This window comes from Lagopus muta, chromosome 15 (genome assembly GCF_023343835.1).
Source record: "Lagopus muta isolate bLagMut1 chromosome 15, bLagMut1 primary, whole genome shotgun sequence".
NCBI lineage: Eukaryota > Metazoa > Chordata > Aves > Galliformes > Phasianidae > Lagopus > Lagopus muta.
The window spans coordinates 9383292-9402300 of NC_064447.1; the positions used below are offsets into that span (position 1 = coordinate 9383292).

The 19009-nt window shown below is 49.1% G+C and overlaps 1 protein-coding gene across 3 annotated transcripts in view; it reads right to left on the reverse strand.

Moving 5' to 3' along the window:
* Nucleotides 1–272: 272 nt before the first annotated feature.
* The window catches only part of LMF1 (lipase maturation factor 1), a 164130-nt gene continuing 145393 nt past the window's right edge, over nucleotides 273–19009 (reverse strand). For all 3 annotated transcript variants that reach the window (XM_048961400.1, XM_048961401.1, XM_048961402.1), the window contains 2 exons: nucleotides 13381–13493; nucleotides 273–4431 (listed from right to left, as the gene is read on the reverse strand). In XM_048961400.1, coding sequence (XP_048817357.1) covers nucleotides 4257–4431; nucleotides 13381–13493 — 288 coding nt within the window. In that variant the 3' untranslated portion in view covers nucleotides 273–4256. The remainder of the gene's footprint in view (nucleotides 4432–13380; nucleotides 13494–19009) is intronic.

Sequence of the window (19009 nt, forward strand, 5' to 3'; positions counted from 1 at the left end):
TCTCACCTCCAGAAGACAGCTCTCCTGGAGGGCCTGGAGACAGGAGGGGATCTGTAATGATGTGAGAGCTCTTGCAGCTTTGTATTCAACAGAGCCTGAGCCAAAGCTTCATATGGCTATAACACAACCAAAGTGCTCCTTTCCTTCGGGGACCCCAAACAGCCTGATCCATCCTCCCACATCCCCCTCCCTTGGACACCTTCAGCTCATGCTGAAAGCCCCACTGCTGGGTTTTCCCAAATTGCACAGGGAATGATTTATCCACTGGGGCAGCGGGAGCCCCAGAATGCCAGGATGTGACAGGCATGCAGCAGCTGCACCAACGGCTCTGGTGGGACCTCAAGAAGGAACAGGAGGGAGGAATGGGATTAGATGTAACCCCAAATCAGGGAATGGGCCAGAAGAGCACAGCAAAGCCAAAAGAGCTATGGGGGCAGCCAGGAGCTGCCACGTATTATTGTCCAGATCCTAATCCTGGGGCCATGAGGTTGCAGACCCCTGCCCATCCCCAGCAGCACCCAAAGGACCTGGCAGCAGCGGGCTCAGAATTATCTCTCAAGATGGATTTATGGTGTGCTGATGTGGGAATGCCACAAAGCTTTATGTCCAGCACATAGCTCAAGGAAAGTAAAAACCTCTCCAAGAAAACTTCCAGTCAACAGATAACACAATGTGGTTCCGATTTCCTAACCCCCACAAAATAATTGTTTCTTTTCTTTTTTAAAAAGTTCTGTCCAAAGGGAAACGTTTCTAATTTAATCCCCTGCATCCACCTTCCTCGCTGCCTTTGAATGTATATTATCTTCCAGCCAGCACTGCAGCATGGAGCAAGAATTTTAGATTTAAAAAAAAAAAAAGCAACCTTTAAACAGCACAATGCACAGCAAACAGGAATGTAAATGACGGTCTGGGTTCCATTATCCCTGACCCAGAGGTTGGAAACCAAAAGAAATTAATTAAAGCGGGGCGGGGGGCACCCCGCGTGCTGCCGGCGAGTGGCTGCAGTGCAGAGCTGCCGTGTCCCTGCGCCCTCGCACCGTCACTCACCGGACGGACCGACCCTGCTCGTGCAGCTTGTTTGCATTAGGGCCAGCGTGGAGGGGAAGCAGCCAGCAGGGCTGGGGCAGTAAGGGGCTTTTAGAAAAAAGGAAGCTTTGGGTGGAATGAATGAGGAGGGAGCGCCGATGGCTGCAGCCATGTCAAGGGAATCTCCAATGGCCAGAGATAGGCATAGATCAGGCTTGATGCCAGTGTAGCCACTGTGGGCTCCAGGTGTCCTCACGTCCCCAAAATACTGCCATGAACACAGTGGCCATGGGCTGCCTGAAGCCCCCAAGATAGGATGGGCTCCAGCCATTCCCTGAGCATCCAGCCCCAGTGCTGAAATTAAGCCATGTGAGAGCTAGAAAACAAAAGGTGAAATGCTTCAAATAACACCTGGCAGGGAGGTAGTGCAGGCAGCTCCTGTACTTGCACAGGGCACAGGGATGCTCCGCAGGAAGCTCTGCTGTGCTGGCAGTCCCCAGGCAAAAAACTCAGTGCTTTCTGGAGGGCCATTAGCTACAGCAGGCACTGAGAGATGCGAAACATCCTCCGTCACCCTGATCTCAGCAAACGCAGTGCACATCACTGCCCTCAGCCCCGTTGCTGTGCTGGGGAGGGAGGGGGGTGACACTGAGAGTGACACGGCATCTCAGCACTTACCTGTCTTTCTGCACAGTAATCCAAACAAAACGTTCTCCCTATTGTTTGCAGAGGAATATCAGGTTTGAACTGGGGCAAATATTTAGGAAAACACAACTGAGTCATAAACATTATTTACTGTTTGGAAAGTGCTATCCATGGCTCCAAGCACTGGGCAATGGGCTGTGCACCTCCACAGTCATAACCCTGACCAGTGCCAGCTGCAAGGGACTGCTGAGTGGGGTGGGACCTGCTGCAGTGTTGTGCTCCCCTTGGCGACAAAAGGAGGTGGGAGCACGCGGTGTCCCCACAGCATAAGCTGTCCTTAGCCTCACCATTTCAGTCACTGTTGGTTCTGGGGCTCAGCAAGGCATGTCTGGACACCACGAGATGCTGCTTCAATTTTTAACACTGTTAGGTAAAAAGTAAAGATGAGTGAGGTTCCCTGTGCTGCTTTCTTCAAGCCTTTTTCAGATCTATGTGCTGGGTAGTGCCTGTTCAGTACACGTGGTCCAAAAGCGGGTAGAAAGGCATGATGCAGTGAGCCTGCAGCCACAACCTGTGCAGCCACCCCCCTGCCCTGTCCTGGTATGTGGATCAGGCTTGCCTGCACGTTTCTTTTCTGATGTTTTTCCTTCCAAACTGCACTCGGCCACAATGCTGAGCTTCTTGTGTCAGGAGGGGACAGACTGCACTGGACCAAATGAGCTCGTGGACAGCGCAGGGACAAAGCCGCCATCAGTCCCCACACGGCCTTCATGTCGGCCACATGAGCGCCGATCTATTTCAGAGCCACGCTCATCCCTGCGCCCGTGGCTTGCGCTGACCCCAGCCGGGTGGCTGAAAGCCTCTTTGTGTCCTGCCACAACCCCGACCCAAAGGCACAGGCTGTGCAGCTCCAGGCACACAGGCCACGCAGGCCACAGGCTGCTCCCCGAGCACAACACAGCCGGGTCCCGAGCTCCGTCAGCGCCCAGAACGAGAGAAAGGGCCCGTTATGAAGCCCCGGGCTAAGCAAACAGGAAAAGCAGCCCAGCGCGGCCGCGCTGCCAGGCCGGGACCTACTCAAACAAAACCCGTTTGAGCGCGGCCGTGCTGGCGGCAGACTCAGCGACTCCAGCCGCTCCTAAAAGCAGGCCCTGTCTCACAGCCAGCCTGGGCCCGGCCGGGCGCTGCGGGCTGCACAGGGCTGTGCTTGTCCCGGGGCACAGCCGCTGACTCACGGAGCCCACACAGCACGGAGCTATTTCGGGTTTCTCAGCAGACCTGCGGTTTTTCTGCAGGCAATCCCAGGGCTAGAGATTTTATGCGTTGCGCACGTCACTTTGAACTTTTTTTTCCCCCCTTTGAGAAGAAGTGTCTGCAGCAAAATGTGCTAACAAGAAAGCAATTATTGCCACAACCCGTCGCTTCCAGCTGTTCACGCTCTGCTCCTTCCCGTCTTCCCCCCATGTTCCTAGTGTGGGCTCACAGAGTTGCACCCACATGGTCAAACCACTGGGGGTGACGTTAAACACAAAGCAGGAGGAGGGCACGCTCAGGAGCAAAGAATGGGGAATGCAGGATCGCCCCATCTGCCCCATCTGTCCCACACAGGATTCTCCGAGCCCAGGGACGTTTTCCCTCTGTGCTGCAGAATCTGTGGCTCCAGATGCAGATTGCTGCCTTGTGATCAGGGGGTGCTGAGCAGGACCTTCCCAAGGACAGGAATGTCTGGAAGAAAGCAGCTTTAATGGCTCAGTGAATTGCCTGAGGCTGGTGTGAGCTCTGTGCCAACAGCACATGTGGAAGCTGCAACTGGATGGTTTGAAATGGGATGGGATATGGGAATGAGCATGGATTAAGACGGGACAGGGAGGGGACAGGGTAGGATGAGGGGGATGTGATGGTGAAGCGCCCTGTGCCAGCCCAGTGCCTCCTCTAAGCGAGGTGCATTGAAAAGGGAACCGCTCCTCTCACAGCTTCACTGTCTACATTCACACTGAAATCGCCATCAGTGCAACAAGTGTCTTAAAATGCACAGATTTACATCTGTATGAGTCTTGAGTGTGGCCCTGAGAGCTTTTTGTAAAGTAGACAGCACTGAGAAAGGGGAGGGAGGCTTTACTTTTACCTAACCTTTCCCCCTAACATACATTTGATAATTTTTGTCCATTTTGGGTCTGTCTGGCAATAAAGTGAAATTCCAGCATCAGCAGAAGTATTAAAATCCACTCCACAAATGCTTGTTGCAAATCTGAAATATGTCAAATTGGACATATTAACTTGACTTAGTATTTGTTCATCTTTTTCCTGACTCTAGAGCTGATGATTTTCTAATGGAGCAGCCTGACAAAAGAAATCAATCATCAGGCAAGGCCACGAGAAGAAAGACAAACAGAAAGGAAGAGAAAGATGAGAAAAACCAGACCACAGCAGCAGGTGGACAGGTTGTCTGGAAACCTCCTGTAAAATATGTGTAAACAAGGATATGTGGAAAAAAAAAACACACAGAGATAGGGAAGAAGTGTGATTTATAAGGAAGCTGACGGCTCTCCCAGCTGGTCACTCTGGACCTGTCTCACTTCTCTCCATCAGTCCCGCTCTGGGTACGGCCAATTTCTGTCTTCATAAAACTTCCTCAGCCCCTGGAGGTTGACAGGGGGGAAGTAGGGGCCGATCCTCTTCCGAATCCACCATTTGCCCTGTGCAGCATGCGTTCCTCCAGGCTGGCTGAATTTGTACTTGAAATGTTCCCCTCGGATCCACCTGCAGGGAAACAAAGCAGAGGGTGGTAGGAGGGGCTGGGCATCAATGCTGTGGGTGATGGATTGGATCTGCATTTATGTAACCTCCCTGCCACCACCATCAGTGATGCCAGTGCTGACCGTGCTGGCTCCCTGGAATGCTATTTGAGGATGATGCACAGGGAAGGAAAGCCTTCGCACACCATCACTGTGTGCATAATCCAGCACCACACTATTGCTCCACACCCCACTCTATGACCAAGTTGAAAGAATAATAATAAAACACCAATACCATTTCTTTTTCTTTCCCAAAAGCACCTATGAAGTATTTCTGCTGGGAAACCTGTGGCATGCACACTCCCCATGTCCCTCTGCCCCAGCGAACGGCTGCTCCCTTTGCTCCACTGCTTATTAGCAGAGCTCTGAGCGCATCTGTTTTCTGGCCGCCCTGGGAGTTGACAGAAAAGGAGATTTTAAAGCAGTGCAGAAAGAAGCATTCATCAGCCTCGCAAAACACGTTCGGAGGCTAACCATGCCGCTTGGTGCAGGAGCTGTGTCCCGCTTGATGTAGGGCATGCTGACAAGGGAAGGAGTAACACCCCAGTCCTTCAGCATCGGGGTCCCTGTTTGCAGAGTGCATCGCCGCATTCACTGGATAAGTTCATAAAATAACCCACAATATAAAAATGTCAAAGTCATGTCAGTGCTCATTTAAACCCGCTTTGCTTCACTACTAAAATACAAACCCTGCTACTGAGCAGGGCACTGCGCTCACGCAGCTGCTCGCTCCCGGGCTGCACCTCGGGACGCCATAAAGTCAGCTCCTACTGCTAAAATAATTAGGGACGACTCCTGTACATTGGCCATTAGCACTCACCTGTGTAACACACTCACATGGGAAGCAGGGGAGATTGCAGACGGCTGATAAAACTACAGACCAATTAAAAGGTCTGCCGTAATCACATCTTGACATCTCAATTTAAACCTTGATTGGCACCCAGATGAGCAATACAGAAATGATTCTGCTAACAAAACACATTAGCATGCAGCTGTTCACCACTTGCTGCTGATGGATCGTCCCCTGGCTGTGCCAAAAGCAGAGCAAACACCTCCAAGTTTCACCCTCCTGCAGGCAAAAAGGAGTGACCCAAAGTAGCCCAGAGCAGCGCATTTGGAGCTGCACAGAACAGCCCTCACCCAACAACTGATAGGGGCTGGGTGACAAGGGATGACGGTGGTGAAGGTGTGCCCCATGGCACCTCTGGTTCAGGGATCCTGCAGCTGTCCACTCTGTTACTACTATGGCTGTTTTTACACCTTTTTTTCTGAGGCTGCTAAAAGTCAAATGGAGGCTGAAGTGTTACTCCCACAGTGTTTGCTTCTCAGGAGCACAAAATTTCCTGTTAATAATTAGAGCAGGAAGGTTTATGCAGGCTCAGGTAGCCTGCAGGCTCCTGTCTGAGACAGATAGGAGGTTTAACAGCTGTGATGCTTGGTTGCTTGCTTGAATTCACGAAACACATCCACCATCCCCAAACCTTCATTCTACCATCACTGGCTGCCTAGAGAGGGGCAAAAGCAGCTGCTCTAATCCTGAGCTATCATCATTCCAGGAAGCAAACCACTCAGACTGCTCCTCTCAGAAACCTGGCAAATGGCACCAAATAGAGGCAACTATGTTCCCTTCTTCTTGCTGGGGATGCAGAGTGTGGAAGACTGAGGGCTTTGTCTGAGCGCCCTGGGCAGGGCTCAGACACCCCAGTACTGCTTGGACCCTAAAGTACCTTCCCCTACACCAAGGTCCACCCAGGACCCTTCTGGAATGAAAATCTCCTTGCCCCTCCTGAATGGGCTTGCCTGCCCAAATTAAGCAATATCTATCATCTGATTTGGTATGATTTTTCCCATATGTTCTCTGTCTATTAAAATGTTTGCTATCAAAGGGATCGGCATGTAAAACTAGAACCGTGTGAGCATTAAAGCAACCACACACAACTGAAGCTGCATTTTTGTGGCAGAAAGTTTGCCTTTCTATCTGAGCATGTTTCCAGCCCTTATGTTCAGAGTCCAAACAAACCTGAGAGGTCCCCGTGAGCCCCAGCCCCAAACCAAACAGCCCATTTGTCCCACCATATCCCACCTGCATCAGGATGCACAGTAAATCCCGAGCTGCTCACAGCCTATGAAAGCTGAGAAACTGCAGCAGAAAAACCTCTGAGCACAAAACACCAGGACATCAAGGCAGAGCATCCACTGCCCGTCCTCCCTGTGCCTTCCTGGGGTAGGGGAGAAACACAGAAAGCTTGTAACCATCATCATTCTTGACTCCTGAGGCTCACTGATGTAAAAACTGCAGCATTTAATACTCACTGGAGCCCCTCGTTTCAGGGCTCATAGAGTTTACAAGCTCCCCCACTATTTATAAGCTACCTGGGTGCCTCATTTCCGAAGTTTCAGTTTGCAGTCTCTATGTTCCCTCCTCCCTAATGCAGGGAGCAAGAACACCAGGGACCCACCAAGCCAGGGCTCGCAGTTTGCAAACATCACCTGGTGACCTGCACAGCTGCAACCCATACAAACCTCATGCACACAGAATGAAGAACTGCTACGGGCTGCAGCTTGCCTTACAAAAAATGTTGTTTTTTTGCTTTGCTTTTTTTTTCCCCCCCCCGCAACTTTGGGGCTCATGCAAAGACCTTTTGGGGTAGTGGAAGGAATCCAAAGGTCCCCGAGGCTCCTGTGAGTGCAGGACAGTGCCAGCTTGCAGAGCCTTGCTGCTCAAGGGAAACATCTTCAAGAAGTTTATGAGGAAGCTGCTTGATTTCATCTTTGTTAAAAGGAGACTGATGCCCTCTGCTCATACCAGAGGGATGAGCAGTGCTCATGTTTCAGAGGCAGTCAGGAAGGTCAGGGAGGCCATTCCTCGCTGCAAGCACTTTCCCAGGATTTACCAATTGAACACAACTCGAGCTCTCTCTGACCTGCTGGGAAGCAGTGGCAGCAGCTACATGGAGGAGGCATCCAGCCGAGCCCAGATGAGGTCCAATAGGAGACACCAGAGCAAAATCATCCCATGAAAAGCGTGATACGGTCATAATAAAGCAAACCAGACACTCCTCCTCCAGGAGACTGAAAACCCACTCTGCTATGACAACAGTGGGATGCAAGACAAGGGAAAAGAGCATCCCATTGCCAGCTCCACTGCAGAAGTGAAGCATCCACACGTGTCCCTGTGCCATTGCCTCCTGGGTGAGCACGTGCCCTCCATCGCTGCCCGCACCAGGCAGGGCTTCAGCCCCGGGAAGGGCAGAGAGGCTAAAAATACTTTGCATTATTTTTTAAATCAATATATTCATCCCAGCAGATGCCTGGTAGCAGCTGCGCTGCAGCACTTTTAAGATTCGATCATATATCAGCCTATTATGACATCTTCCAACTGTACGTGTTAAAAATTAGCAGCAATATTGGAGTTGTTGCGAGGGAGGGCTAAATCTCCCAGACAGCTGTAATTAGTTCCAGAGGGTGCAGCTGTCTCCCTGCAACAGCTGAGGGGTTCGAGGGAAAAAACCAGAGCCGGTGTTTTCTGTTAGAATTAATGGCCTGACAGGGCAAGCAGGGGTGGGAGAGGGAAGAAAGAAACCAAAACACGAGGCGTCCTTTCGATGTGTTGGTTTTTTTTTTATCTCAAGGTTCCCCACTTCACTGTAAATCAGTGAGCAAGTGGCAGTGGAAAGTACAAATTCATTAAAGCAGCAGAGCCTCCATCACTGGCTCTCCTGCTTGTTCAAGCCCCATGAGCAGCAGCGATCATAAATTCAACTCAGCCCACGAACCGCTCGCAGTGTAAGGGCAGTTTTATGGGTTGTTTTTCCATGTCGCTGACTTCTCTTTCTCTCAGGTTCCTGAAAGGTCTGGCCCTTGAGCTGGAGCATCTCATCCTCAAAACTCTTGGGAGAGGGCAAAATGTCTTGTTTTGCCTCCATCTGACAAATTAGAACATGATGTGATAGGGACACGCTCTGGTGGGCACGGTGGGGATGGGTTAATGGTTGGACTTGATCTCAGAGGTCTCTTCCAACCTTAGTGTTTCTATGACTCTGTTCTATGATTCTTAGCAAAGCAAACCTAGTGGGAAAAGAAGGTGGGTATCTACCAGGCTTAGGCACTGCCTGGATTCCCCTGGACACGGGGCCAGCACACAGTCTCTGCAGGTGCAGGGATGGAGCAGATCGGCCCCACCATGGAGGTGGCTCTGTTAACATTGTCCCCATATGTAGGGAGCTGCAATAAAACCCAACAAGACAGCCAAAAGAACATGCTGGGACTCTTTCACCCCTGAGAAATGCATCACTTCCTAGGACAGGTTTTCATGGGAAACGTACAAAAAACATCTTTTCCCTGCAGAAGACACCTACAACACATACTTTCCCTTAATCCTCTGTTTCCTGCCTTCCTTCTGCACCACACTCATTAGTTACAGGATGACTGTTGCCCCTGTTGGGATGGACTTCTGTTTGTTTGTCCTATTTAAAAAAACACACACTTTTTGGTCTTTTACTCTAAAAAAGCACCACGACTTCCATAGTGTTCCTAAAACCAACTCGACCACCCCAGGGCTGAGCCCAGAGCCTTCCTCCTCCCACGCCATCCTCTCCCCAAGGTTTTGGGGAGGTCTCTTTTCCTGCACCCAAGGGAGCAGCTGCTGGTTTGCGTAATTTCTGATTCTCTTCTGTGCTCATCAGGGCTGTAAATAGATATTTTAGGGCACAGCCCTTCCCAGTCAGGTAGCATCAAATTGGAAGCACTGCCACCATAAATAACACCGCTGCGACAAATCCAGGGCTTCGGCTGCACGCTGGGGCTCTTCCAACTGAGCGTGACTATAATTGGAATAAAAGTCCTTAAGTGAACATGATTTAATATCAGAGACACTGAACACTTCAGGTCCAAAATAAAATCGATATTTTTTTTCCTCCCCCTGTAGGCAAAGCCCCGTTTTTGTTTTCTCTCGTTGTTGCAGGCTGTTTCCATGACGGTGCGTTAAACACTTATTAATTTCTCAGCCAAAGCCCCACCATTCAGATTTATGACGGCGGGTGTTTTATGAACTATCCGCTGCACAATAATATTTTGTAAATCTACATTCCACAAACATCACTTTGCTTGAAGTAAAGCTTCACACTCAGCTAGGCCGGGTGCTCAACAATGCCCTCATTTTTAATCAGTCACCTGTTTCTCATTTTAAGTTTATCACACTTGAAAAAATACTATAATTTCTAGAGTTGTAAAGAAACCTACAAACTTTGGTCTCAGAAATTTCATTTCGAAGGCATTAACTCATTTTGAAAGTCCCTTGGCTATTTAAGGTGTAGAGTTTCCATTAACAGAATAAACTCCGCGGAGTATGGAGCGTAATGTTCTTATGGAAAACAGTCCCTTCCCCTAATTATTTAGTCTAGCAGGGAATGAAAATAATTAAGTCTCAAAATTCCCCTTAGAGTGGAGGGGGAACTGGGAGGAAAGCAGCTACTGAAGGGAGTGGAGTGGCGATGGCTGGAGGTGGGCATGAGCAGCATTAAGGTTTGCAGTGACAGCCCCACACCACCCAGCACAGCTTTGGACCCTTCCATAGCCCAAGAGCTCTGGAATTCTCTCTTCTTCTCAAGTATTACCATTATGGCTCAAATTTAAGGTCGCTGCTTGCAACTCAAATGAGTTGCACCACCAAAAAGGCACTGAGAATCTGCACATCCAGTGCTCAACTCAATGCTGCTAAGGAGTTGAAATTAAAAAATAATTGAATGGCTTGGGCTAGAAAGGTTCTTAAGGATCACACACTGGATGCCTTGCTTATAAAATCACAGAATGGCTTGAATTGAAGAGGACCTCTGAGTGCTGTCTGTTCCCACTCCCTGCACTGAGCAGGGACACCCACAGCTCCATCAGTGCTCAGAGCCCCATCCAGCCTGACTGTGGGTGTGTGCAGGGATGGGGCACTGCCACCTCTCTGGGCACCCTGTGCCACTCCACACCACCTGTGGCATAAAGACCTTCTTCCTTATAACCAGTCTAAATCTCCCCTCTTTTATTTTGAGATCATTTCCCCTTGTCCTACCATAACAGGCCCTGCTGAAGAGTCTGTCCTGCTCTCCAACTGTTCTCACACCACAGTGTTACCCATTATGGCCAGGGTTCTCTGGGTGGATGGGGGTGCAGGAGGGATCCTGCTTCAGTGAGCCTAAAATCCAGTGAGGAAATGGCATTTCTGAAATGCAGGAAGAAAGCCCCAGCAAGGCAGGGAGGGAGCCTGCCTGAGCAGAACGAATGCGGGAGCAGAAGAGATTGCCAGAGCTGCTGGAGTGCGCCAGCCATGAATGCCAGAAGTGTAAACTCAGCAGAATTGGGAAGGGGCATAAAAACTACAAAAAAAAAAGAAAAAAAAAGAAAAAAAAAAAAAGCAAAATGATCAGTTTCCATGTGCAGAGGAAGTGCTAGCAGCAAACAGTAATGGAAGAAGCACAAATAACAACCAGGGACTAAGTCACGTCCTCACACCTGGGTGCAATGCAGGGAAGCCAGCGCAGGTATTGGGGTTGGCCCACTGAAATCAGAAATGTGAGCAGCAAACAGGGTGAAGCAATGCGTTGGACTCCAGGCTGGGCCAAAAGGAGCATTTGTAAATTGTTATTTTTATTTTAAGCCACCCAAAAACACACTAGGCCCATGAAAAGCTTTTAAAGCAAAAGTAATGCCAGAGCAAAGGCAGCTGACACATAAAACCAGCACTGGATGCTGATCTTTTCCTACTATAAACTAGCTGCTAAGGAGTGAAAACAGAGTCTGAGCATTGGTTAGAACAAGGTACTGCATGAATCAAAGCCCTGTTTGCCGAGATATGGAGCACTGTGTGCAGTACACAGCAACACACTGCTCTGCCATCGCTGACCTGCCTGTGCCCCTTGAAAACTCGGCAGTCACTATCCTGTAAGTGCTAACAAAGGTAAAGATTTGCTGTATTTTCATTTGAAATTCCTGAAAATACAATTTCCTCACCTGTCACAGAACACACTAAAAACTTATAAGCTTTTTATATGTTTTTTAACACCACCGATGCCAGAACACACAAAAGAGGTGCAGCCCTTTGTGGCAAAGCCCTGAAAAGATGTGATGCACGTCTCATTTCTGAGCTGCTGTGATGTTTGTAGTTCCGGCTGTGGTGAGAAAAGGGAGCAGCACTGCTGGCACTGGGCAATAAACAGCTCTGGGATTATGGAGAGCTTCTGTTGCCGCCGAGCCCTGCTCACTGCCAGCTGCCACCAGCTGGTACCCACATCTGGCTGCTGGCACCGGGGGACACCCAGCTCCAACTGGGGGCTCTGACACAGGGCCAGCACCATACAGGCCTCCAACAGCTCCTCCAACACTTCGTACCCCACCATGGTCTCCCAAATGCTCCCCAAAGGAGTCCTGCAGGTCCCAGAGCAGCCCTCTCCCAGCCAAGCAGAGCTAAAATCCCTCATAAACGGTATCAAAGTTGTACCCATCCATGCTAAGGGACATGCTGGTATCTTCCAGCACGCCTTTTGGAACAGTAGTTAACACAGGCTCTCCAAGAAATCTCCTGGGCTGCAGTCAGGATGTAATTATTTGTGTGCATAACCTGCTGCCCGTGCAGCCCAAGGAGCCACGGCACGAAAACCTGGACTACACACCCAGATACAGCATACAGGGAGGGCTGCACTAAGAATATGGGCTCTGAAAAGGGAATCCATACAAAATCCCAAATAACTGATCTTACAGCAGTCTCAGCTCCTATCTTTGGAGGAAGAGTGTCACCATCAGCCTGCAGTAATGCTCTGATGGGGCACCAGTGCTGCACGAGACCATTCTGGCTGCTTGGGCATCCTCAGAAACGTGGTTATAAGAAATACTCAAACACAGTGTTGGGACACTCACTGGTGTCCCAAGCTGTGTATCTTGTGGTCTTTTCTGTATACATACATATATACAATCTCAACATATACTGAATCCCATATCCAAAAGAAAGCACTTTGGTAAAAGGTGGAAAGAAATTCTTAATGTCTAAGCTAGAAAAGTCTCCCCATAGAGGATTTTGGGGACACACTACGTTAAAACTGAAAAGCACAGCTCTGCTTCAAAAGGAAGCTCACTTCACATGGTGCTGGGAACCTTAATCCCTGTTTGTAATGCATCATGAGAACCTCAAATGGAAAACATTAGCAAGAGCATAATATTACTTGAGTTGATCCAAAATTCCCTTAAAATATTTTTTCAGCTAAAAATAACTTCATCAACAAAATAGACACTTTTGTGCAAAATTTCCTTTTGTACCAAACCTTGGGGTTTTCATCTGTGCTTTGCACTTGCTGATGTTTGCTTTGTCACTGAAAATGCAAACAATTCCAAGACAAGTGTCAACAAAAACAATTCTTTTTGCAGGACTGTTTCATCTTTGAAGTATCCCAATAGGCTGCTGGAAATGGTATTTCTGATCTGACCTTGCAAAGAGATCATGGCAAAAAATCTGAGGCTGTGGGGCAGGAAACCACCGTGGTAGGTAGGATCCACGTCCAAGAGAAGCAGTGCTGGGCGCTGGGAAGGGGCCAGCCACATGTCCCTTGTCCCCATCATGGTACTGAGCACCAGATCTCTAGGGAGACAAGTTATTTAAATTGCCCTATTAAATGGCATCAAACACAAAGAGCAATCAACCAACAGGGATGGGGACTCAACCACCTCCTTGGGCAGCCTGTTCCAATGCCCAGCCGCTCTTCTGGAGAAGAAATTTCTCTTAATATCCAACCCGAAACGCCCCAGCACAACTTGAGGCTATCATCTCTCATCCTGTGGCTGGTTTCTGGGAGACCGAAACCTTCTTTCCAGTTGGAACACTTATGCTGAATGCACAGCCCAGGTGCTTTCTACCAAGAAGCTTGCCCCAAGCACTTACCGTGGGGGATCCCTGTCCGCAAATGGGTTTGTTGCTATCAGAGACAGGGCCTCCTCCTCCTGAGCCAGCAGCTTCCCAGCCAGGTGGATGATCCACTCGTTCTGCTCATATGTCTGAGAGAAAGAGGATGAAATACAGATGTGAGGCACCTTTTAGCTTTAATTAAACAATTAAACACATCTGTGTGATCACTGGGCAGGGAGTATAGTTGTTGCAATGGCAAATGAGAGATTTGCTGGTGCTGCACGATCAGACCGTGCAGGGTCCAAAACCTCAAGGCTGAGACCCACTGAGAATTCATCCATCATTTCAAAATACGTTGCTTTCCCTGTTGTGTTAGCAGACAAATAATAGAAGAAAGTGAATTCTCTATTCCTGGATTCTCAGCTACCCAGACTACCTCCAACATCTGTGCCATGCCCTTTTTCCTGCTACCACTGAAACCAAATAAATCAGCCCTAGAATGCTGCAGCCCACATAGAGCTGCCAATTTTGATTCCATATTTACCTCCCTCCATGAATGAAAGCTCCTCACCCCCTGCAAGGATTTTTGGTGAGGCTCCATAAAAAGCATTTCCCCTTCTGGTGACTTTCAGTGCCTTATACTCATTTTTTCTCCCTTTTTTAATGTGCACCTAACTGGATTTTTTAATGCAAGCAGTAGGGGACACTGTGGGAAAGCTAAACCCAGCATTTGTACCTGCAAGAGTGTGACTACTGCAGAACATCAATGCAAAGTTACTCTGCAAATCTTTTATAATGGCAGTTTGTTATTTCCGTTGCTAAGGGAAATGGCAGAGAAAGGAGACGCAAAGCCCCAAATTCTGGTGGGAAGCTCCATCAAGCAGCAGTGCTACCTCACAGAGCTTGTGACCTGGGCTCATCACAAGCTAAGAGGAAAGCCTCAGATATTTCAGACTAGAGCTTTGTAGAAAGTTTCCTAGTGGCACTGCCTGATGTGCAAGGAACCTGCGGGTGAGAAGCCAGAGCTGCACAGAAGACCTCAATTCTTCAGAGCCTGCTGCAAACCCACAGGGCTCGGTGATGGCGGAATGGGCTCCTTGGCTTGCCCGGTCTCCAAACCATTAATTAGCGGCTCCATGCGCACGAGAGTTGGACTTCTGGTTTGTAAAGTGTTTTTCTTATAAAATTTACAGCATGTCTGGCCCCAGCAAGGTCTGCGGTGAGAAATTTCCACCCGGCGCGGCCCCCCCTGCTCCCCCGGCACCACGGCCTGGATACGGCGCGATGCTGGGAGCACTGGGAGCAGCGGGGCTGTGCTCACGTCTGTGCTGCTTTACTCATTACCCAGTAAAGTGATACGGTGGTGAAGGGGGAAAGAAAGAGCCCAGGTGATTTGGGCTCCATCCAGGGCAGCATCGTGGAGGTGACAGTTCCTCTCTGTGGCTCCACTGGGAGCAGACTGAGCAGACTCTGTGCTGAGCTGCCATACCTATCTGTGATATTTAGGATGGGAGGGACTCACCTGGCACTGAGCAAAAACGGAAGAGTCAGAGCTTGAACCACCAAAAACATTAAATACAAGAAACCAGGGGCTTCTTGTATTTAACGACACTAAGGTGTGCATGGTGGGTCCAGCTTTTGGTTTTGGATCTTTGTAAGTGGAAATCCTACAGCATCCCTGGCCATTTCAGGTGGAAAAGCCAAGGGCAAAGCACATCCCCAGGCATTTTCCTGCTGCTGCTGGGACAGGAACACTGGCACCGGGACCAGCATACAACACCAGCATCAACCCAATGAAAAGGCATGAGAAGAGCAGCTCCATGAACCAGGCTTTAGGCAGAACACATCATTGGGACTGGATTTGCTCCTTGTCCCCATCTGTGTGCATCGCTGCAGCCTCCCCAGTACCATGCAGCAATGCTGCACCCATATTTCTCTGTAACCTTTTCTATTCTCTAGCTTCACCGTTTTCACATTTTACCAGTGTATAAACACAGAATTCTCACCTTGAATGCATTCATTTACATACAGATGTATTTCATAACCCTATAGGACTTTAAGCCCAATTACCACTACTGCAGCAGCAGCAGCAACAAAATTCTGCAGAGATAATGTAAAAGAGAATAAAATAATCACAAAAAATATATAAAAAAAACCCAACATGCAGCACTACAGGGAACACATTCCCAACTGAAATAATAATAATAAGAACCCTTTTCCTCCAGGTTTAATTGGTCATTTAATGGAAAAGGACTGCGGATTAGTGTGGCATTTTATTGAATCTCAGTCCTGGCACAGGCGCACAGGAGGAGGTAACTCTGAGATGCACATGTGGAAACAGCTGGAAACTTGGCATTGGAGCCCTGCATTATGATTTTGCATGGTTGGGAGCTCTGCATGTTCTCACATTGGGTGGATGGCGGGGGAGTTTGCATTTCCATGCTGTTGTAAGGGGCATTTCTGGCACCACAGCCTACCCATATTGTGGATGCAAAGCAGTAACTCCACCACTGGGGATGTTTTCACCCAATACTCATATTTCTGCTTACACTGATGTTTAGGAGTGACCTCAGCACTCACTGTTTAGAGAAGCTGAGCTATCAGCTAGAGGAATGAACCATATTGCACAGAAGGAACAGCACAACCAACACAAGGCTTTGCTTTCTTAGAACTCCATCTCAGTGTCTGCTGCCATCCTTCTACCCAAGAGGATTAACCAAGGAAGGCTAAAGGCTACACCATGTCCCACCACTTCCCATCACCTCCCAAGGCCAGGTTCCATCACTTCCCATCAACTCACCCTCTTCCTAGGAGTTCCCCAAAGAGGCAAACCACTCCTCTGCAGTACTGTTCTCACTGTACCATTTAAGAGGGCAGTTTCCCCAACCCACCAAGAGCCACCCCTTAAGATGCTTTCCCCTCCAGAGAAGCGTCCCCGGAGGAAGACAACCGACCCCAGCCAAACAAAGAAAATATAACTCCCACATTCTGCACATAGACCAAACCACCTGAATGTGGCAATGGAAAATGGAAGTGAATCGAGGTCTGTGTTTTTAGGAGGGGAAGGAAAGGAAATGTAAAAGGCTGTGCCTAGTGCACTGCGCATGAGGTTTAGGTTTTACTGCCCTGCACACACCTCCTTCTGCACGTTGCTGCCATGCAGCGTTTTCCTGTACCTCCTGGCTGGACGACCCAGGTAACAGACGTTGGAATACAGTATTTTATTAAAATATTCATCTCCCTTCTCTCCATATCGGGTTTCTTTTTCTCAGCTCTCTCAGTGCGTGCAGTAAGGTGAAGCCTCCTTTCCCAGCTCCCCTGTCCCGCTGCTCACATTTCTGTTCTCTCTTTGGGAGTCAGCTGAGTTGCACCCATAAACTCATCCATCACATCTGGCAAACACACCTTTCTCCTAGGTGCCCCACAATTGCTGTCATTTAGTGGTAGTACATGCCACTTCAGAGGGCTTTTAGGACACGGTGATGTGCAATCTGAACGGCACACTGGCATCCTGTGCCCTGTACTCAGTTAACACGAGGTAACACAATTCCCAATTCACTTCTTCACAAACACATGAAACAAAGCGATCTGAATTTTAGCTGCACACCTTCTGCACAAAACCATCCCGACACCTGGATACTTTTGGAGTCACTTCAAGGTATAACAGAACACTGAGCTTTAACAAACAGTGCTGAGATGGTGCTGGGATTGTTATTTTCTGTCTGGTTACGACCTGGTGAGCAGCACAAGCATGTTTCTGCACTGGCCAGACGCAGACCCCACTATGGAAAGCTTACACAGTCTAAACAGAAGAAATACCCTTCATGCCACAAGAAGGAAAGAAGAATCCTTTCCTTTGATTTTTCATTATTCAGAGCACTGAAGGCTTTCCACTGCTGCCCAATGGTGAAGAACACGTCTTGTTCTACAAACAAGGTGCTTCTGCCAAGCCCGAGGCATCCTGCTACCAGGAAAAGTGACCAACTCGAAGCCCCTGAAGCATGAGCAGTATTTTGTTTTCTGGTTGTTACTTCTGACCGATGCTGAACCCACCACAGGCTGCTGCAGATCTGCCCACAGTGCTTTCTGTACCAGTAGCACAGCACGGCTCCATTTGGGGTTGTGGTGATGGGGCCCCTATGAACACCCACCGTAAGTCAGATGATTACAGGAGCGCTGCCATCAGCTGGAGGGCACACAATGCTTGAACAATCTCTTTCCAGCAAAATCGAGATCTCTGCATTAAAACAACCAGTTGCAGATTCTGCCATTGCATTATCTTCCTGTTGGAAACTTTTTTCCTACCGCTTAACCTGAATTTTCCCGAGATTAAATCATATTCTGCCATTTAGCCCATTATTTCCTCCCTTCTCCACAGGGACCCAGAAAACAGATTGTTACTTTCCACTTTGCGGTAGGTTTTCCTACATCCCAAACCTGCTCTGCTGCCTTTCCTCCTGCTCCCAGAGCATTCAGAGCTATTCTCATGGTCGCTGTGGACCCAAGATTCTGTAGGCCCCTCTGTTGGCACCCGTGCCAACTGGCTGCATCCTTCCCAAATTAGGATGCTCGGCTCAGGAGGGGGGCTTTTCACTTCTACCTGCTCAGACCCAGACCTGCAGCACCACTGGGGGCTTTTAGACCTCTTCCTCAATTGTAAACGGCATACTGTATTTGAGTAATAAAATTAACATCACAAACATTGCTTCCTGGAAAATAATGCCACGTTACATTACTTATAATTAAGGCACTCTGGTAATTAGCAGCCAACTGCTAATTGCAGCTCAGAGCAGGGCAGCATTGGCTCTCCCTGGCTCCCCCATAGTGGGCTCACAGCACGTCCTGCAGTTACAGCCAAGGTGGGAGCTGTGCAGGAGGACGGCGTCGTATGTCAAGCGGTGATGAGGTGCAAAGAGGAACCTGTCAGGAGCAGCACAAAGGGATGGTAAATACCTTCCCCCAAACTCCTTGGACTTTTCTGCAGCCTGTCAGAACGGGATATGGCAGGTCCTTAAGCGGCTGCCTCCAGCACCAACCCCGCGACGGCGGCAAACAGCGGGGTGAAAAAATCCAGAACTTCTGAAAACAAATTAAACCTAATCCAGAGGCTGAAGGAACTTGGTTTTATGGACTCCATAAACTACTGTATGGGCTTTGTGGAACTCACCCGACTGCACAAACTTCTGCTGGGCTTTTGGCTTCTGGTTCCTCATCCTTCCCACTGCCTTACCAGACTCAATCTGAGCAGTGAGAAAAGGGGCAGCCAACAGAGTCCTGGGCTGCATCAGCAAGGGGTGGCAGTGGGGCAGGGAGAGAACTGTCCCCCTACTCTGCTCTGCCCTTGTCCAGCCTTGGGGTCCCTGGCACAGAGAATTGTGGAGCTGACGGAAGGGGTCCAGAAGAGGGCATGAGGACACTCAGAGGCTGTGGCACCTCTCCTATTGAAACAGGTGGGGAGCCAGGGGTATTCAGCCTGGAGACTCCAGGGACACCTCATGCAGCCTTGAAGTACTTGAGGAGAGCTTATAAACAGGAGGAGAGCGACTTTTTACATGGGCAGATAGTGACAGGACAAGGGGGTATGGCTTTAAACTAAAAGAGGGGAGATTTAGATTAGATATTAGGGGGAAATTCTTTACCAAGCTGCAGTGGGAGGCCATGTGAA